General features: G+C 40.3%; 1 protein-coding gene across 7 annotated transcripts in view; it reads right to left on the bottom strand.

Annotated features, from left to right (window-relative positions):
* Positions 1–22,381, bottom strand: part of LOC107151888 — a 165,527-nt gene that overhangs the window by 95,791 nt on the left and 47,355 nt on the right. For all 7 annotated transcript variants that reach the window (XM_048785791.1, XM_048786035.1, XM_048785843.1 and 4 more), the window contains 5 exons: positions 20,614–20,715; positions 18,894–19,055; positions 9,484–9,596; positions 8,964–9,099; positions 8,481–8,684 (listed from right to left, as the gene is read on the bottom strand). In XM_048785791.1, the coding sequence (XP_048641748.1) occupies positions 8,481–8,684; positions 8,964–9,099; positions 9,484–9,596; positions 18,894–19,055; positions 20,614–20,715 (717 nt within the window). The remainder of the gene's footprint in view (positions 1–8,480; positions 8,685–8,963; positions 9,100–9,483; positions 9,597–18,893; positions 19,056–20,613; positions 20,716–22,381) is intronic.

Below are 22,381 nucleotides of genomic sequence, written 5' to 3'. Positions count from 1 at the left end.
CTTTAAAAATATATCAGTCAAAAAATATATCAATCAAAAATTCTAGGCTTTATTCTTATAAATTCTGACTTTATGCCACTCTACCCTGATACATCATTCTCTATGAGGGTTATCATGATCAGGGTTCTTAGGTGACAAAAATAAAATCTTATTCTCTTTATATATAAAGCATAGATAGATGTAGCATACATAAACAAACATATGGTATGTTTCTGGTATTAACGTTTTTTGGAGAATGGTGATTAGGGGGAAAATGTCTAAAAAGAGTATTTGTGGGGGGGATCCATTATGAAAGAGAGGTTAAGAAACATAGGCCCATGTTTTATAAATTATACACACACACACACAAATATATATATGTAAAATACATAGAGCATAAAATTTACCGTCTTAATATTTTTTAATATATTGTTTTAGTTGTAGATGGACACAAAACCTTTATTTTGTTTATTTATGTGGTGCTGAGAATCTAACCCAGTGCCTCACACATGTTAGGCAAGTGTTTTATCACTGACCCACAGCCCCAGCCCCATCTTAACATTTTTAAGTGTGCAATTCAATGGCAGTAAATGCATTCATACAGATGTGCAACCACCATCATCTTGAAAACCTGTATTCACTAAACAAAACTTCCCACCCTCCTCCCCCAAGCCCCTGAGAACCACCATTCCACTCTGTTTCTATGAATTTGACTACTCAAGCATCTCACTTGTATAAATAGACTTGGCAGTATTTATCCTTTTGTGATTGGTTTGTTTTACTGAGTACAGTGTTCTCAAGGTTCATTCATGTTGTAGCACATCAGAATTTCGTTCCTGTTTAAAGCTGAATCATATTCCATAGTATATATAAGTTACATATTGTTTATTCATTCATTCATTGATGAATACTTGGGAGTATTTCCAATTTTTGGCTATTTTAAATAATACTGCTATGCGGGGTGTGGTGGTACATGCCTATAATCCCAGCAGCTCGGAGGCTGAGGCAGGAGGATCGTGAGTTCAAAGGCAGCCTCAGCAAAAAGTGAGATGCTAAGCAACTCAGTGAGAACTTGTCTCTAAATAAAATACAAAATAGGGCTGAGGATGTAGCTCAGTGGCTGAGTGCTCCTGAGTTCAATCCCAGTACTAAAATAATAATAATAAAAAGAAGAATAAGAATGTGAATATGAATATAGGTGTACAAATATCTGTTTGAATTCCAGTTTTCAATTCTTTTGACTGTATAACCAGAAGTAGAATTTCTGGATCATATTGTAATTCTATTTTTAATTTTTTGAGGTACCTCCAGATTGTTTTCCACAATAGTTACGCCATTTCACATTTTAACCAACAGTGCACAACCTTCTAATTTGTCCACATCCTGGTCAATTCTTATTAATTTTAGAGAGTTGGTTGGTTGGTTGGTTTTGTGTCACTAGAGATCATTTAAGCCAGGGCCTTGTACATGTTAGCAAGTTCTCTCATTGAGCTATATCCCCAACCTTTTTTTTTTTTTTTTTTTTTTATCCCCAGACCTTTATTATTTTGAGACAAGAGTCTTAAAACAAGTGCTCACATCCATGTCTGGCTCTTTTCAGGATTTTTTAGTATCCATTTTATATTTAAAAAAAATAAATAACTTGATTTTCTAAGTGTCATTCATGAGTCATTTAAACTATAAAACCAGTTCTCCCAACTTTTGGTCCCAAGCCTATTTATTCTTATGACATAAAAACTTTGCTAAAGAATCAATTGTTGGATATAATATAAGAATCTATACATTTTAAGCAGTAATACTTTGGTTCTCCATTGATCTGTCAATGGATTTATACATACAGTGTTGTCTATTATACAAATACAGGAACCCTTCTGGAAACATCACAAACAGGGCAGATTATTCTTGGCTTAGATGGTTAACTTCTGATATCTGAAAGAGGGACAAGGGCTCTCTCTGAATCCATATGGTTCTATGGATCTACAATTAGTTTTTATGTGCTGTAAAGTTCTAGATTCTCAGTCACTGAAGCAGAAAGTGAGAAACTTTCCAATAAATAAAAATGTGAGCATTTCTAAATAACAGCTATCATTTGTACTATTTCATCAAGAGGGAATTTCTTAGTTAAGCATTCCTCTAGCAGGTGGTGGTTTTTTTTGTTTTGCTTTGTTTTTTGCTGTTCTTTAGTCATAATTTTTTATATAATCAGGAGCTCCCTTTGATTAGAATTCAAAAAGTTAAATCACGGATTTTCACAAAACTGATTAGTACCTAAGCATCAGTGGAAAAAAGAAAAAAAGTCAAGAAAATGAGAGGTTGCATATAAAAATTAACAGTTTTCTTAGGTTTACGGATTACCATGTTGGATTCTATTAGCATTTAGCTCCTGTCTCTTATTATGCAAAGTGGGTTCTCCTTTAGGGAAAAAAAGGGGGGGGGGGAGGCACACAACTTAATATGTTATACTTTACCCACTTTTCTGGAAAAGACCTTTCCCAGTATTCTTGTACAGGGGAAACTGTACGACTTTAAAGAAATTGCTATTGAATTGAGTTCTGAAGCTGATGGAGAGCAATAGTATTGTCCAGATGCTAACTCTAATGCTACTGTCTATTTAAATCCTCATTTTCCTGCTCTCCTCACCAGGCTCCATTGTTCAGACCCTTTAAAAGGCACATGTATTCTTTCTCTTTGGGCTATGCTTTGCTCTTTTTCTCCCCCATCCCCTGTCTTTGAAATGTGCACTTGGGTCCACAGGAGATCCACCTTGAAGACCAAACAGCCAAATTGCTTCCTGCAGGGTTATGGCTTAGTCACTACAATGTTTCCTTATTTCCTTTTTAACTTTTCCATGGTCGCGTGAAAGACTCTCCTTCTAAAGGTTTTGTGGTCTGGAGAGTTGATTCTTCAATATTATGCTTGGAGGAGTGGCAGGAAGGGGAGGGCAATAATTATCTGAGTAAGAAATAATATGACCTTTGGAATGATTCATATGTGATTTCAAGTCTGAAAATTAACTCACGCCAAGATTACTATTTGCTGAAAAAAAAGTAACTACAGGAAAATTGGTGGCCCATCACTGACTTTTCTCCCTAGAGACTACTGCCAGCACTCAGTAATGTGTATTGTAGGCCTTTTGGCAGTGTAAACAATGCTTATCTGACTAGTTTTCTTTTCCTTAATCATCTTGTATTAATTTAATAGTAGTTCAACCTAAGAATCCAATCAAAATTGTTTGATAAATGACTCAATTATTTTGCTACAATATTTTTAAAAAATGATCAAAGCTATCTTCTATTTGACACCCCCACCCCCCCGCCAGTCTGTAGAGTATAATATTGTTACTGTAATTAATTGTTCTGCTTTTGGCGGCACTTTTTGTTGTTGTTGTTGTAATTTTGTTGTTGTGTGAACATCACAGAATGTACCTACACACTCGTAGATAGTATAGACTGCTACTATATGGTATAGCTTATTTTTCCTAGGCTCTAAACTTGAACACTATGTTACTGTGCTGAATATCTATCTGTGTATCTAAAAATATAAAAGGAGGTTTGTTCACATTTCCATCACCACGAGCTCATAAATAATGCATTGCATTATGCCACTATAATGACTATGATGTCACTAGGCAATAGGACCTTTTCCGCTTATAGTTATAATTTTATGGGAATACCATTGAATTGCAATTGGTCATTGATCAAAATGTGGTTATGCAGTGCATATGGTCAAGTTTGCTTAATGCAATAGCCTCCTAACTAGTCTCTCTGTGCCAGCTCTAAGTACCTTCTGACTGTTCCCACTATGGCAGCATGAATGTTAAAATATAAGTCAAGGCCGGGTGTCATGGCTCACACCTGTAATCCCAGGAGCTAGGGAAGCTGAGGCAGAAGGATCACAAGTTTGAAGCCAGGCTCAGCAACTTAGTGAGGCCCTAAGCAACTTAATAAGATCCTATCTCAAAATAAAAAATAAAAAGGGCTGGGGATGTGGCTCAGTGGCTAAGCACCCCTGGGTTCAATTCCTTGTAACACCCCCAGGAAGAAAAATCACTGTTATCACTCTTCTGCTTTAAACTTTCCCGGGACCCCCTTCCCACTCAAAGTCAAAGCCAAGTTCCACACAGTGGTCCACAAAGCCCTAGAAAGTCTTCCCCCACTTCTCTAGCTTTATCACTTACTGCTTTGCCCTTCATTTACTCCAGTCACTCTGAACTTCTTTGTTCTTGGAGCCCTGCTGGCCACAGTCTTGCCTCAGGACCTATGCACTGGTTTTCCTCTCTGACACTCTTTTCTCAGACGGTCATGTGGGTTGCTTCCTGAAATTCTCCAGGTCTTAACTCAGGCAGTCCCTTCTCCGTAAGGCCTTTCCTGACCACGCTACCATGGCAACACCCCATCACCCCTACACCAGTCTCCACTCTCCTTTTCTACATAGTTTTTCTCCACGTAGCTATTACCATCTTTATTTGTCCACAAAGGCTAGGCAATTCTGTGATAAACAACCGCCAAGTTTAGTAGCCTAACACTTAAAATGAATTTCTCACTCATGCAAAACCCACCAAAGGACCAAGACTTTAGGCCGCCACCTTCTAGCAGCAATACAGGGATCCAGGATGTTTTCATCTTGTGATTTGATCATCTCAACTTGTGCCTTCCACTGGCTAAAGCAGAAGAGGGCCAGAGGCTATGCACCAGCTCCTGAGTGCTTTGGACTGACACTGACATAGGCTGTTTCTGCTCACAGCCCACTGGCCAAAGCTAGTCATAGGCCACATGCAACTGCAAGGGCTAGGAAGTCTGGGGAAGCCTTGGTGTCAAACCCCTGACATTCTGCATCTGTTATAAATATGTTTGTTTCTCTCCACAGGTAAGACCCATGACAGCAGGAATTTATACCAGTTATGTTCACTGCTGTATCCCCAGTGCCTAGGACATTTAATAGACAGAATATTTGTGCAAGGAACGGATGATGAATGATGGACTCACACGGCTTCAGGGAGAAGATAAGCTGATAGTCAAGCCAGCCATATGCTGAGTGCTATGCTGGAAGCAGATTCAGGGAAGAAACAGCGCTGCACAGAGATGGCAAGGAAGGCTTCCTTAGAGAGGAGATATTTGAATGAACTCTTGGGTCACAGTAGGCACTAAGGAGAAAGGAAGTGAGGGACAGAGGGGTCCAAAGAAGCAAGTAGTTCTGCCCATTCTAAGAAGTCCAGGCCCAGCTTATTGACATGGAAATTTGGGGACAGCCCAGGGAAATGAGGTCTCAGAGGTTCACAGGGGCCAGATTGTGCTCAGCCTTGTAAATGTCACCAAGGAGCCTGGGCTTTATCTTGTGAGAAACAGGAAACCCATGTAGGATTTCAAGCAAGGAAATAAGTGGGATTACATTTGGGCAAAGATCCCAGAGAAATTTACAAAGCAATTTGGAGAGACAGTCTCCTATTTAAAATTCTTCTCTGTTCCCTACCAATCTTGGAATTGGTCCCACATCCTAATGAGAGCCTAGGCCTTCATGGTCTGGTCCACTCTTCTGTGCAGGCTCACCTCCCACCACTTCCTCTCAACATCCCCTGCGATCAGCACACAAGTCCCAGCAGACCCTGAACACCAACCACATGGACCGTCAGACCTCACACCTGAGGAGTCAATCTCAAGGCCAGACAGCCAGGGTTTTCTGCTCTTGTTTGGGGTTCTTTCTTTCACATGCCTTTAAGTAGACTCATAAAGCAGCAAGATATCCATGACAGATTTTTAAGTGCCTTCTTTCTTCTGTATTACTGTTGAATGAACAGTCTTTAATATTAGCCCCAAACTTTCCTTGTGGGATCAAGCACACTGGATGAAGGGAAAGGGGGTGGGGAAAGGGTCTTCATCCTAGGAGCTCCTCTCATATCTGGTAAGCTCAGAGGTCTTGCTCCCAGCAACCTTGTCCCAGCCAGTGAGATCAACCCAGTGGATTAGCATTTGCCCTGCCCTTTCCCTACATGGGAAAATCACACCAGTCAGGCCTGGATAAACGCCACACCCACAGCAAGTAGCTAAACCACATGGTCCCATTAAAGTCTCTGACAAGTCTTGAGTGTCTCACACTGAAGTAATAGCAGCTGGTAGCTCTTAGGGATGATGTTATCCCTATCACTTATGAGAAAATAGTAAGGAAATATTGCATTAACCCGAGAAACTATTCTTCCAATCAATGGGGCAGGATAATATTTGTGTCCCTTTTCCTTTATTTCTACTCCTCACCCTCACCCCAGAACAAACAAAGTGGGACAGGACTCTTGGGCAAGAATTTTTTTAAAATCAATTAGCATAATAATATATCATAGCTATGGTAAGATCAATAATATTAGTAAGAAAAAGATGTGTTTGTCTTACAAGGGTTTGTTTTGGGAATTGCACCTAGGGGTGCTAAACCACTGAAGCACATCCTCAGCCCTTTTTTAATATTTTATTTAGAGACAAGGTCTCAGTGAGTTGCTTAGGGCTGCACCAAGTTGCAGAGGCTGGCTTTGAGCTCATGATCCTTCTGCCTCAGCCTCCTGAGCTGCTGGGATTACTGGAATGTAACACCAACCTGGCTGTAGGTTTGTTTTAAAGTGTCTTAACCCTCCTCTCTGGTTCCACTGAGGGGTGAGCTCGCTGGGCTTGATGAGCTGGGATCAAGACAGGAGGGCAGAGAGGCAAGGGGTGAGGGAGTGAGGGGAGATTGGAGACATCTGTGTATAGTAGGGGATAGGAATTTGGGGTGCTTATTAGGTAAGAAGATAAAAAAGGGAAGGCTGTCTTGGGTACAAGGGAAGGTAGGACTCTAAATGACTGGGTGGCAAAAATACTTCCCACCATCTAAAGCTTAACTGTTCAAGATCTCTAGTCACATGTGACCATTAAGCCTTGAAATGTGACTTGTTGGAGCCAAAATGGGTTTTTCGTATTAAATAGAACCAGATTTTAAAGAAAATACCAAAAAAAAAAAAAAGGTATAGTATCTCATCAGTGTTTCCTTAGTGAAATAACTTAGACCCTGTTTCAAAATAAAAAGGTCTGAGAATGTAGCTTAGTGTTAGAGTGCCCGTGGATTCAATCCCCAATACCCAACCCCCCAAATTTAAGTTCATATGTGTCTTTGAATGTTTTTAAATGTGACTATTGGAATTTTAAAAATTGTGTGTTGCTTGCATTTTGCTTCTGCATAGGCTGATCTAGCATGCACATAGGAACAATGGTTCACAGTAAGGTTTCACACCCTTACAGATATGACAGGCACATTAGCTTAGAATATGATTTGTTTGGTAGTTAAGTAAGTTTTATTTTTCATATTTGTCAATCACTGTCAAACAGTGTCTTTTAAGAGTATTAAATATTCATGGGCTAGAGATAGAGCTCAGTTGGTAGAGCCCTGGGTTCAATCCTCAGCACCAAAAAAAAAAAGTATTAAATTCATATTAAAGCCCATCTTTAGGAATAAACTTTCTAGATTTTGAGATGGAAAATTTGCAAGAGACTTACAATAGCCCACCAAACCATAGGAATGCTCGACTTTGTTTCCGAATAAAGGGTCTTTTGTTAGGTAGGATTGAAATTTTACTTTTTTTTTTGGTTCCAGGGATTGATCTAGGAGCACTTAACCACCAAGCCACATCCCCAGACCTTTTTATTTTTTGTTTTGAGACATGGTCTTGCTAAGTTGCTGAGGGCCTCACTAAGTTGCTGAGGCTGATCTCAAACTTGCAATCCTCCTGCCTCAAGCCTCCTGAGCTGCTGGGATTACAGGTGTGCACCACCATGATCAGCTAAGGGATGGTTTTCAATGCAAAGAATTAAGAGAATGTTTTGTTTTGTTTTTGGTACTTGGTACGGGGTGGGGGTGGGCGAGGTGGATTACAGGAATTCACATGCCTGACTCTAGGATTGAAGTTCTAAAGAGGCTATAGAAAAATATGTTCAAGAGACATCAAAAGCACCAAAGGGCAAACAGGCTTTTTGAAAGAATAGAAATTTTTTGTTGTTGTTTCATGTTTTTTTTTCTAATTTTTCTCTACCCCTCCCCACCTCTTAAAAAATTCTATTTTTACATTCAGGGCTTAGAAAACAGCAAAGGGTCAAAATGGTACCGCTAGCAATGTCAAGGGGAAACTTGTAAGAGCTTCCTTGTAAGAACATGTGGTTCTCAGGCGAGGAAAACAGATAAAGCACCATATGCTCTCTGTTCACGATGCATCAACAATTCAGCATCTCAACCTTTCTTTCCATGGTGGCCTTAGAGCTGCTCTTAGGGTGCTCTCTGTCTGGCTCTTGCCCTCAAGTGGACACTGTATTTTATTGTGGTTAGATACATATTTTCCCTTTTACTACAATTTTTAAAAAACAAAACCAAAAACCATATGCCTAAGAAATACCCCACTACTCCACCATATTAACTGATTTGAATTGCAAGAAAAAAGTTGACTTAGGAGACAAGGTAGTCAAGGAAGAAAAACTCACAGCAGAGCACCTCACCTTGTGCTCAGCAGATGTCCCATGGACATAGTGGTGAGCTCCCAGGCCTTGCGAGGTGCCCAAGCCTCCTTGTGTCACATTAACCCAAGAACTATCTTCCATAGTGGGGACCAGTTTCCCTGAAACCAAGGTAAGGCCTGAAGTATTGATTGTCAAAGTTCGCTCGACAGATCTGAAATAGTTCAGAATTCCCAAGCAGGTACGCTGAAACAAAGAGAAGAACAGAATCAAGATCCTGCCCTTTGCCTTGTCCCACCCTACAGAGTGAAACTTCAGGAGGTGACGGGGTGGCAGGCCAAGCCTACTGTGGAGAAAGGAACACACTGCCTCAGAAAGGGATTGGTTTCATGTTAAAAATAAATAAATAAAAGAATAAAGAGCAAAAGCATAGAAATGAATTACTACTGAAGAGCAGAGAGCCCCCTTTCTAGACAATCAGACATTTCTGATACCTGAAACCAGTGTGCCGGGCCATCCACATACCTGCAGCGACCTGATTCGCAGGTGGCGCAGACACAGAAAGGACAAGTAGGCCCCTTTCATCGAGACAGGGTTCCCGTCACTGAGCTCGGCTTCATCATCCAAGCCCAGCACTTGTAGGGCCATTGCATAGTTGTACCTTTAGTAAGCAAGAGAAATATAATAATTTTTTTCCATCTCAAAGGAGTTCAACAATTCACATACAAATCAAAGTCATTTTATTTAACATAAAGAAATTTCACAATAGCTTCCCTTTAAAAAAAAAAGCACTGGAGCGGAAATAATTACACTGTGTATAAATATAAAAAGAAATTTCTCTTAGCAATTACTCTCATTAAAAAGAGTCCTAGGGTGAAACATTACTTTAGTTGTATGACCTTTTTAACATTCTTGTTTTCATTCCAACTCCAAATATTTTTGAGTTAACATGTAAGCTGCATATTAACCAATCACTCGATTTTTCCCAAAATTTTTAATCCATTTTCTTGAGTCACCAATAAAATCATTTATGGTTTAATTTTACCCTGTCTCTTTTTTCTGCTTGAGAGGCCCATCAGCACATTGACTGAGACTTATTCGTGTTAGCACATTTTCATTTTGTTCCACTGAAAGGTCATTCTCCTTCATATTTGCATTCTATCAAAAAAAAAAAAAAGAGCATTAGTTCAATTACATAAAACATTTGCAACATTATTAACAAAATCATAACAAGTTCTTATAAAATTAAACCTCATGATCCATATTTAGACGCATTAGTGGAAGAGCTCCTTGAGCCATTTCAACCTGACATATGAAAATCTGGAGGGTCACTGTTTCAGTAGCTAAGTCTTTGTTTTATGAAAACATTCACAGCTTTTAAATAGTAGCCACCCCCAAAATTATTGCCTTTTGCATGATTCAATTTATAAAAAGTCAATACATTTTTCAAGAATATGTGTGTCTGGAACCTTGGACCTCTGTTTTTAAAGAGAGATCAATGAATTTAAACCCTCCTTCTACCCATTAGCTATATGATCAATCATTTAAAGTCTTGCACCTGAGGGCTGGGGAATATAGCTCAGTTGGTAGAGTGCTTGCCTCACATGCACAAGGCCCTGGGTTCAATCCCCAGCAAGAAATAAATCAATAAAGTCTTGCAAAAGTCTTGCACCTGTTTCCTCCACAGTTGTCAAATGACATGATTGTGGGAAATGGTATATGTGAGAATTGAATGACAGAATTATAGAAAGCCTCCAGCTTAGTGCCAGGTACCTAATAGTTCCTCAAAATGCCATTTCTCTCCTCCATGAATTGTAGTCGTCAGCCAGACCTGTAGGATGTGTCGTGGAATTCATGGTTTGCATTTCCATGGTTATTTTTCCTGATGCTGTCATACACAGCATACACAGGGGCCCCAGGGCAAACTGTGAAGAAGGCAATTTCTGTGGTCCTGCCCCTGGTTCTCTAGACAGCCTCTTCTTGGATGCCCTCTTTACCTGTCCCTGGGCATGCACCCCATTCTTTTACAGTGGCACTGATCCCCACATTAAGTACTGAGTGGCAATGACTGAGGTTCCTCTCTGGGTTCTAACAGTTGATTCTTGGAATTTCAACAAGTCCTTATGGCAGAAACTACTAGTTGTTCCCCAGCAGCAGCTCTTTCTCTCTTTTTCTACAATAAAATATCTATCTTTTCATTTGGCCACTCAGATAAAGATGGCATTTCTGTGAGTTAATAAATTACAAAAAAAAAAAAAAAAAAAGCATTCCCAAGCCTCTCTCTCTTGGTGTAGCTACATGACCAATGGACTGGGGAAATGTGCCAGGTTGTATCTTCTAGGAATATCCCTGATGAGGCAGCTTGCCCACCCCATCCTCCATCCTGCTGCTTAGAACATGAAGGTGACAGCTGGAATTCCATCTCGGTCCAGGTGTTGATCTCCAATAAGGAGGCCACACTTGTTGGAATTTCTGGGACAGACTGAGTTGAGGTGCCTGAGGACTTCATGGAGCAGAGCTGCCATGCCAGCTCTGTACGTCCTACTTCTAGATGTTAATCAGAAGGCAAGAAAGAGAAATTTCCATCTTTCCTGAATGACAGAATGTATAGAAAACCTCCAGCTTAATCCTTAATCTTTAATCTTCTGCTATTTTGTTTCCCTACAACCAACAGCCAAACCTAATCTTAACTAATATGGTCCCCAGGGCTCTGAAGACAGACTACCAGGCTTCATGACTGGCAGTTGGATGGACAATTTTGATAGGGACCACAGGAAGAATAGGTGAGTGAGAATGTTGGTTATCATTGGGTGGTTGCCCATTGTACCGGTGGGTAGAGTCATTTCCTGTGTATTGCGGGTCAGTGTACCCATCAGTGTATTCCTGGGTAAGTATAACACAGCCCTAGGACTATGACATGGTACACTATGACATGGACACACAAGATCATCATCCCAACATGAAGAAAAATCTCTATTTAAAAAAAAAAACTGCATGAAAATAAAAACTCTCTGAGGGAGCTGAAATTTTACAATTCTCTAGAGTTTGGGGGGAGAGGGCTCCTCTGGAGCCTTTCGCCAGCTGGACCTGTGGTGTGCTCAGGCTGCAGTTCAGCCCTGACATATGTGGTCTCGGAGTGAAAACTCTGAGCCACATCCTTTCTCGGATGGTATTGTAACTTTTTCAGCTGCTTCTAAAATTACCCAGAATTACATAGGAAAGAGCAGAAAGTGACATCAAGTGACAGCAAAAGACGTTTGAAGGAATGAACAAACCACAAAAGTACTGTCTGGCTAGCGGACTGCCAGGAAGAAAGGAAGGGGGCACAGACAGGCTGGGATGAGGAAGAGGATATAGCCCAACATCCTCTGGGAAGAGGGAATCAACCACAGCCATGAAAGAAAACTGCTTTGGAAATACCAAAAACCAGGAATGTAAGCAACAGTGCAGGTAAGCAGCAAGCCGCCCAGAATCCAGAATGTCAACACCTTTTGTGCGCACACTTGCTTCATGAGTAGATATACCTTTGACTTTTATTGACCTTTACCCTGCCTGTAGCTGGGTTCTTGCCAGCATGACCAAATTTATGTATTTTCAGTTCTGAGATTTCTACTGATTGCAGATCTTATTTCCTTTTGGGAAGTTGGCAAAAACATTGGATGGGGAAGTTGGATAGGAGGAATGAAAGGAAAAGTAAGTCTATTATGTATTTCCCCATCCCCAAATGTCTCCACGATTTAATGTGTGTTTATCCATGGACAAAAAGAATAGGATATATACAAAAGGTTCACAATATTGTTGTTATTTTAGGTGATAAAATGATGGTTGTTTTTTTTCTTTCTTTCTCATAATTTTCTGTTTCTCACATTTTCCATGATAAATATATGCCACTATTATCAAAAACAGTTTTTTTTTTTTTAAGTAAATGCCACATTGAGCCTGGATATGGTATTTCTTTACCACTTACTCCATAGGGTTAAAAAATAGTGACTGATTTAAACCACATATTTAAAAATACCATGGTTAATAGTAGATTATAATGTCCAAACATAGCCATTTTAACAAACAAGTGCTTTCTTAGTGGTAGGGTTTGAACATGAGGTGTTCCCCAAAAGCTCACATGTGAGACAATGCAAGAAGGTTCAGAGAAGAAATGATTGGGTTATAAGAGCCTGAACCCAATCAGTGAATTAATCCCCTGCATTGGGGGAGTAGCTTTGTAGTATATTTCGTATCTGGTGAGTGGAGTCTCTCTCTCTCTCTCTCTCTGTTTTCTGATCATCATGTGAGCTGCTTCCCTCTGCCACACTCTACTGCCATGATATCCTGCCTCACCTCCATCCCCAAGGAATGAAGCCAGATGTCCATGGACTGAGACCATTGAAACTATGAGTCCCCAAATAAACTTTTCCTCCTCTAAAATTGTACTTGTTGGGTATTTTACTCACAGTGAAAAAAAAAAAAAACTGACTAAAATACAGACTTAGCAGAATCCACAAAGACCTCACTGGACCATTCCTTGTCCTGACCAGGACAATGGCTAAATATGTATATTTTTTAATTTTCAAAGGAAAATAAAAGTCTTATAGTCCATTTTGACCAGAATTATCTCATTTTAGTTATGCCTGATCTTGAATTAATAATTGGACATTTTTAAAAAATTTTTCTATATTCCCCAAACCCAGATCTTTAAGTAAATATAGAATTAGAATTTTGCTAGAAAAGAAGGTCCAACCTTCAATTAAAGCCCAATTTGAAATCTGATGGAAACATTACAAACATTATCAAGTTCAGACAAACATCTCCAGTGTTTGTTCACAATAGTTGTAGGAAACAGAAATGTGGTAAGCCATTCTTATAGACCGTGGCCGCCATTAGAAGATGGCGCCGGCTTCCACTGTGGCCTGTGATAAACAACTCCTTTTATGGAGAGTTGGCGCGCAATCCCTTACCACCCTATGAGAGAGATCCACGTGGCGGCTTAGGATTGGGATGCGGGGGGCTTTATTAAGCTGTGCTTGGGCGTGTCGAGCGGCGGGCGCTAGAAGATGATACATGACTCAAGGCCTGAATAAACTGCCGAAAGAAGAATCCTGTGTCGTGTTTTCCCTTGCCGGCGAGGGGTCGCGACACAGAAACCCTCATAAGTTGCTGGTGCGGGGAATGGTTTAAACACCTTGGCAAGATTCATGTAAAAGTTTTTGTGCATATTCTGTGACCCAGAAAATCCACCTATTTAAAGGAAGAAACACACATACAAGAAAGTTCAGTAGGACTGCTTTTTACTAGAAGAAAAATTGGCAGCCACTTTCCATGAAGACAGCTGTCTAAGCTGTGGCCTGCTATAAAATATCATATAGCCATTAAAAAGAGCAGCAAGACAGATCTTCAAGACAGATTGTTGTACAAAAAAAGCAAGTTATAGACGGACATTCTCATGGTGTGACATGTCATTTATACAGAAAACTGAAACAAAATTATTCTCTCTTTTTATGGGAATATACAAATGCATGTACATGCATTGAAAAGGCAGGAAGTAATACTAGTGTTTACCTCTGGGGAGATGGAACAAAGAGGAACACTTGGGGAGAGGGTAGTCAAGGAGGAATTTAACTCTTGAGTTATCTTTTTCATCTTTTAGGGTGAGGGGCATATGGGAACTCTTTGTACTACCTTGGAACATTTCTGTAAATGAAGAATTTATTTACTATTGCCGTAGTTTAAAATTATTAGTTTTTAAATTCCTTAAAAAGAAAAATGGTAACTATATGGAGAAACCTGGCAAACATCACCAGCTGAACCTAGTGAACAAAATTAGCTTGACTAGTGATGAGTCCTATTGACTTCCCATTCCCTGGTGTGATGTGATGAGAGGGGCATTTTGTCTCTGTTGTACTCTTTCACTTAAACCCATAACCCCAGCAGAACCATGAGAAAAACATCAGAAAAAAATCAAATTAGGGATCTGTCTATAAGTCACCTGGCCAGAATCCCTAAAGACTGTCAAAGTCACAATAAACAAAGGAAGACTAAGAGACTATCACAGACCAGAGGAGACAAAGGAGATGTGATCAAATGCACTGTCATAACCTGTATAGAGTCCCAGAGCAGAAAAGAGAATATTAATAGAAAATTTGGTGAAATCCAAACGAAGACTAGTTAACAGTCATGTACCAATGTTTGTTCCTTAGGTGTGACAAATGTACCATAGTGATGTAAAATGTTAATAACAGGCAAAACTGGGGCAGGGCTCTACAGGAACTCTTTGTACCACCTTGACAATGTTTCTGTAAATATCAAACTATAACAAAATAAAACTTTTATTTAAAAAAAAACTAAGGAAAGGTTACTGGTAAACAGCATTCTCCTGGAATTGATCAGAAGCTGTTCTGTGTTTGCGTAGTAGGAATTACATTCTGCTGTGGCTGTCAAAATGTCAGTCTGATGAGATTTGCTTTCCTTTGTGCAGAAGGCGCTTAAGAAAGTTATTTGTCATGGGATGTTGGTTGCCACTTGCCAGCTTCAGAACCAGAGTGCTGACCAGCATACAGATGCTAAACTTGGTACTTGACTGCTACATGCTTGTAAATCAGTAACTGAGCTTTAAAATTCAGAGCCACATTCCTATGCCTCCTCCCAGCTGCCACATTTTTTTTGCTTCATCCTAATCTCATCTGACTAGTATTCAACATTCAGAATGGCAATATGCTACCACTGGGGCTCTGATACAGTGTAAAGTGACAGAAATGCTTGAAGAGGTCACACATTATCACCCACAGGAAAATGGGAAGGAAGGTTAAAAACATTGGTTTTTGCCTCAGAGCTTTTTTTTTTCTTTTAGTACCTGGAATTGAAACCAGGGGCACTTAATCACTGAGCTACATCCCCACCCCTTCTTATTTTTTATTTTGACACAGGGTCTTACTAAGTTGCTTACGGTCTTGTTAAATTTGTTGAGGCTAGTCTCGAACTTGTGATCCTCCTGCCTCAGCCTCCTGAGCCACTGGGATTATAGGCTAGCACCAATACACCTGGCTCAAAGCTGCCTTTCTTAAACCCAGTGCTATTTTCTGTTCCCTTCTTGGAAAGCTGTTCTCCAGGCTTTTTACATGGCAGCTGCTTCTCAACCATTAGATGTCAGCTCAAATGCCACCTCCATCCCTACCAAGAGATCTTGGCTACCCTCTACCAAAGCATGCCCCTTTCTGCCCATTGTTCTCTGCCCCTGTGGTTTCTTTGTGGCAATCACAAGTTAAGAAATCTAGATTTACTTCTCTGTTCACTTATTTATTGCATGTTGCTCCAGGGGCAAGGACCCGTCTGTTTCATTTCCTGCACCCAGCATAATTCCTGGCACAAAGGTAGTATCTGAGTAACAATTGCTGAAGGAATGAATGAGTCAGACTAACATGTAGGGTGACTTGTGTTCCTTATCTGCCTCCCTTGTGCCCCACCTCTGGAATCTAAAAATAAACAGGTATTCTAAGCTCTTTATGGTCTATTGACCATAAAAATCAACTTGAAAATACAGTACCCATGTTTTTCTCCCTCTGGTCAAATCCAAGAACAACATTTATGTCAGTAAGTGGTTTTCTTCTTTCCTCCTCCCTTCCACTTTTTTCTTTCTTTTTCCTTTTTTTTTTTTTTTAACATTTGGGCATCTGCTTCAACACAGACATTGATGACAGCATAGACTGCATCTGTTTCGTACCTGTCTTTCCAACCCCTCTGCTGGTGGAAGGAAGTAGAAACGAAGAAAGAAGCATCAGTTCTCCCTCCACTGTGTGACAGGGGAAAGGCAGGCTGGGACCTTCCACTTTGATTCCACCATGGCCTCTCATGCTATTGCCCTAACCGTGAGTTCCTACCACTCGATACCTACCTGAGGCCTCATCTCCGGAAGTCCCTGTGAACCTTCTGCTCTTCGCTGGCATGGAGGTCCCACTAAGTGCCCATGGGAACTACTAAACTCAGTGACCTGGTGGCCAGGCAACACCCTGGATCCTATGCTTTCCCACAATTTCAAACATAAAACTCTTTATAAAACTCCTTCTTCCTTTGCCTCCCACCTCTTCCTCACTCCTGTTCCCCTCCTTCAGTTCCAATGAGCCCCCTAAGAGTTTGACTCCTCCTACTGTCCCAGCCAATGAGGAACATAGATTTGTGCTGATGGCTGTCAGACATAAGTATCAGAACTTGGGGTAATGCATGATCATTGCATCAGCATCAGAGGCAAACTGTCCAGGACTCTAGAAGCAGAGAGATTGTTCAAAGTTACCAAGGGCTGACTCTGCCTCCTCCTTCCTTCTCCACTACCCTCCACCCTCACAGTTTAGTTCAATAAGTTGGATCATAAATGTTTTAAAATACCCCTTGGTTAGTATAAGTTCTTCCTTAATGGTGACATATACCTCAGTGCGAAAGGCTGACAGTATAAAGAAAGTGTGGCTATTTATTTAACTCTGGCAGGAGACTAAAAGCATCACTGGTATTGCATGCCCCATCAGAAAATTGGGGAGCCAGAGAGATAAATGCTGCCTCTGCTCCTGACCTGTGCGGCCAACTCATTCCTCATTAGATTCTCTAGATCTCATTCAAATAGATTTAAAAGTTGCACAAGAGTGTTGTGTTTGTGTGTTCATGCTTGTGTGTTTGCTTCCAGCCACTCCACAACTCACCTGACCACTTCAGGTCTCAGTCACCACATCCCTGGCCTGGGAAGATAGGCCAGGAGAGGCTCCTCTGTCCAGCAATCTACTCAATCAACTTCCCCACACTTTTGACTTTAGACAATTTTCAGTTACTCTATGATTACTGCTAGGGTTGAAAGTAATAGAATTTGTGGAAAATGGGCTCACAACAAATTCATGTCCTCTTGCTTTAAGTGGGGCCTCTTGGCTATGTGCTCATCTCTATATTCTTCTCTCACTGATGGTCCTGTGACTGACCCACCTTGCCACAGGCCACTCTGAAATTCCAACCTCACTAATGCCGACAAACTGTGCCTCCTCTGTCTCTCTCGTCTCTCTCTCTCTCTCTCTCTCTCTCTCTCTCTCTCTCTCTCTCTCAGCCAGAACCAGGCATCAGTGCCTGCATCTTACTTTTTTGCACCTAAAAATTCTCTATCTTATCCACTTCAAGGCAAGTGATATCATTTTCCCTTTTTCAAAATTATTCCTCTACCTGGTTTCTTCATCCCATCTCCTCCTCCTCCTCCAGAGTCATCTGTCTCTCCATTTCCCCCTTTCATTTCCTCCACCTCTTCTTGGCCATTTCCCCTCCCTCACAGACCATAAACACATCAGGGTCTTCCCATCTTAAATAAGCAATCGACAGGAAACTCTTCCCTTTGAGTGACAAATAAATAATAGTAGATTATACCTTCAAAAACACGGTGGCACTGTGAAGACAAACGCCCACTAGCTTTGTGCGGAAACTTCCTTTCACTACCAAACTTCATGTCCATCCTAAACGGCAGCTACCTAACTGGCCTCCTTGCCTTCGGCCTCTCCCTCCATGAATCCAACTCACACCAGCTGCCATATGAATCTTCCTAAAAATTATGCCTTTGAATATGTCACTTTTCTTATAGGATTAAGCACAAATTCCCTCATCTGGGATTTATGGGCAAATTCACAACCTACCTCTGTTTCTGTCTCTCCCAGTCCCTCCCCCACAAAAAAAGGTCTCTTCATTATATTTCCTCATGAATCTTCTATTCGACCAGCTGGACTGGAACATGTGCCATATTTCCTCTGCATCATCTTTCATGGTGTCCCTCCTCGAATGCACTCCTCACTCCCCCGCCCCCCCCTCCACGGATTGCCTAAGTTCCTCACTTGCTTCAAGCCTGGCTCATTACCTGCTCCTCCAAGAGGTTTTCCCCACTAGCACCAGGCCAGAGGGGACCGCCTCCCCCCAGACACTCTCAATAGTTAATAACTGCCCAGCTCACTGGGGGCTGATCATCAGGATGTGCAGTCTTGCACTGGTATCATCAGCTGTAGTCTATGTCCTGGCAGAAATATATTATATTATACCTCTTTATATTCCTCTTTTCTATTGGTACTTAATCTTTCTTATAATGAAAATAAGCCTGACTAGGTAATAGAGCTTTTCATAGATGGTCACAGAAAAACCATCAACGAACATTTCTCAGAACTGTAAACAGGTTGAAAAGGAGGGCCTATTGATTATTTCATCTTCTTCTTCTTTTTTTTTTTTTTTGATACTGAAGATTGAACCCAGAGGTGTTTAACCAGTGAGCCACAACCCCAGCCCCCACCCTTTTTAAATTTTATTTAGAGACAGGATCTTACTGAGTTGCTAAGTGCCTTGATAAGTTGCTGAGGCTGGCTTTGAACCCATGATCCTCCTGCCTAAGCCTCCTGAGCTGCTGGGATTACAGGTATGTACCACCACACCTGGCATATTGGTTATTTCTTTATCTGGTACCTGGTAGAGGTTGACATTGCTATAAATGTTCTCCCAGATCTGGTCATAGTTGCACTGAAGCGAACTCTGGGAAGACATGAAAGACGGATGGTGCGGAGACAGCATGATTATCTTGGCAGCATGATCCTGGAGTACTTGCATTACTCGCTTGGGGTTAGAGATCTTAGGTAGAACAGAGAGGAGAAGGAATTGTTAGCAGAAACATTTTCCCCTTCTTCTCAGCTAGCATTTGGTCACACACACACACACACACACACACACACACACACGAACAAGAAATAAACCCTAGATGGGGCTTTATTCAATTAAAAATAACATTGAATTTAAGCATCACGATTACCCAAACATGTTCGTTCACTCAACATAAATATTCAAATATGCATAGTAACTCATTTAAAATTCTGTGACCACCCCCAAGGCAGTATCAGGTAGCATTTGCACAAGTGTTGTGGCACCAATGAAATGATAACATTTATCAGTTCTAGGTGAAACTCTGTCCACTGAAGGAACTGCTATGAGATGGAGGAGGAGCAGCAGAGAAGCAGAACGAGAAACCAGACATAGAACTGGGCTTATATCCTTCCTGGAATCGTGGCTTTTCACCTAGAACAGAGTATGTTGACCTAACAAGAAGACTGGGGATCTCTCCCCAGATTCTGGAAGCATGGAATTGAATAATGGCCCCAGAATTGAACATCAACTTCATGGATACACGTATTACTATATCATTTTAGTACCACAAAGAACCTCAAAAATCCCAGAAAATAACAAATGTTGGTGAGGATGTGGCAAAATTGGAATTCTTGTACAAGAATTATAAAATGATGTAACAGTTATGGAAAGCATTGTGGAGCTTTCTCAAAAAAAAATCACAAATAGAATTAACATATGATTCAGCTATTATACTTCTGGGTATATATCCAAAATAATTGAAAGCAAAACCTCAAAGAGATATTTTCACACCTCTAGCAGCATTATTTACAGTAGCCATGAGGTGAAAGCCACCTAGATGTATATTAATAGATGAGTGGATAAATAAAATGTGGTATACATTTATAAGAATCTTTAAAAGGAAGGAAATTTTTACACATGTTCTGACATGGACGAATCTTGAAGATATTGTGCTAAATGAAATAAGTTAGCCACAAAAAGACAAACACTGTATGACTTCACTATATGAAGTATCTAAAGTAGTCAAGTTCATAAAAACAGAAAGTAAAATGATGGTTGCCAAGAGCTAGGGGGAGAGGGGAGTGGGGAGTTGTTCAAAAGGTATAGAGTTTCAGTTCTGAAAGAGGAGAAAGTTCTGTTGTGAGCAGATGCTCACAACAATGTCATTACATTTAACTCTACAGAAATGTATACTTAAAATGGATAAGATGGTAAATTTTACATTAAGCATTTCTACCATAATAAAAAAGATCATTTAGTCCAATATTTGTATTTCACAAATAAGAAAACTAAGGCTCAGAGAGGTTACATGACTAGACTAATATCACACAGAGACGTGACAATAAATCTGTGCTGAAGTCTAGCTCCTTTGACAATTTTTATTCTCTACTGAAAGCTAACAGGATTTTTAAAGTTGGATGGATTAGAAAGTTCCAAATACAGCCTTCACTTTGAATCCATACTAACATTTTTCAAAAGGGAAAGAAATTTCCTTTTTTTTTTTTTGAGGATGAATTTTATCTACAAGAGAACATAGTTCTTTTCTCACCTTCAAAAACTTTGCTTGGAGTTGCATTAATACATCTATTCTTCTCCTTTCTTTTAGTTTGGTCAACATCTTCTTCTGCCAAGGATCACATTTTGGTTTGATCTAGTGGACAAACATATTCACATAAAGTTTCAACCTAACAGGATGGTTCTCAGTAAAAGCTGCAAACAAAAAGATTCAAAGACTTTCTGAAGTGGGATCTGGCCTAGGTACTAGGTTTGCTAGAACATGTGAGATCCAGGGAAGGGTCTGCTTGGAATCACAAATACGCGGAAGGAGATAGCAGTTCTCTGTCTGCAGTACACAGTCTATGAGCAGGAGGCACCCTGACTCCATCACAGTTGGGCATTGCACTTTATTCATGAAGTAAGAGAAAGAAGTTCACCCATGGACTCCTTCCAACTCCATTTTAAAACATCATGTCTCACATTAACAAATTGTATTTCAAAAACTAGTTCTGTTGTCGGGTGCAATGGCACATGCCTGTAATACCAGTGGCTTGAGAGTTTGAGGCAGGAGGGTTGCAAGTTCAAAGCCAGCCTCAGCAATTTAGTGAGGCCCTAAGCAACTCAGTGAGAGCCTGTCTCTCAATAAAATATCAAAAACGTAGTATATACACAAAGGACTGAAAATCAGCATATTATAGTGATGCTGCCACATCAATTTATAGCAGATCAGTTTCACAATAGCTAAACTATGGAACCAGCCTCAGTGTCCTTCAACAGAGGAATGAATAAAGAAAATGTGGTATATATACACAATGAAATATTACTCAGCCATAAAGAGAAATGAAATTAAGGCATTTGCCAGTAAGTGGATGGAACTGGGGAATAACATGCTAAGTGAAATAAAACAATCCCCCAAAAAACAAAGGCTGAATGTTCTCTCTGATATGCAGATGCTAACACACAATGAGTGTGGGGAGTAGGGAAGAATATAAGTACTTTGGATTAGACAAAGGGAATGAAGAAAAGAGAGGGGAGAATGGGAATAGGAAAAGATAGTAGAATGAATCGAACATGACTTTCTTATGTTCATATAGGAATACACGACCAATGTAATTCCACATCATGGAATTACAACCAGAAGAACAGGAAGTTGTACTCCATGCATGTATAATATGTCAAAATACACTCTACTATCATGTATAACTAAAAGAACAACAACAAATAAGGGGTGGGGATGTGGCTCAGTGATTAAGTGCAGTTGGGTTCAATCCCCAGTACCACACACACACAAAATTTCTGTGACTGTAAATACCATCGGTATGCTAATAGCTCTCAAATTCCCATTTTCCCCTCTCTTTCCTTCATTCCCTTTGTCTAATCCAAAGTACTTTTATTCTTACCTACTCCCCACATTTATTGTGAGTTAGCATCTGTGTATCAGAGAGAACATTCAGCCTTTGGTTTCTTGGGGATTGGCTTATTTCACTTAGCATGATATTCTCCAGTTCCATCCATTTACTGGCAACTGCCATAATTTCATTTCTCTTTATGGCTGAGTAATATTTCATTATATCTGGACCCTAGGTTTCAGCTTCTTGTCCAACTATCTCCTTGATATCTATATTTGGATGTCAAGTTTAGCAATCTAAAACAGAAAATTCACCTTCCCTTATGCTGATCACCTCTGTGCAAGTCCCAAACCTAATCTTTGATTTCTCTCCTTTCAGTCCACAGGTCAGAATAGACTATGCTGAGAACATCTGTGTCCCTCTAAATTCACTTGTGAAATGTAACCCTGTAAGATGATGTTAGTAGGAGGT

The sequence above is a fragment of the Marmota marmota genome, unplaced genomic scaffold (assembly GCF_001458135.2).
Source record: "Marmota marmota marmota unplaced genomic scaffold, marMar, whole genome shotgun sequence".
Taxonomy (NCBI): domain Eukaryota; kingdom Metazoa; phylum Chordata; class Mammalia; order Rodentia; family Sciuridae; genus Marmota; species Marmota marmota.
Note: the sequence above shows the minus strand (reverse complement) of the source record. Positions and strands in the feature narration are given on the sequence as shown.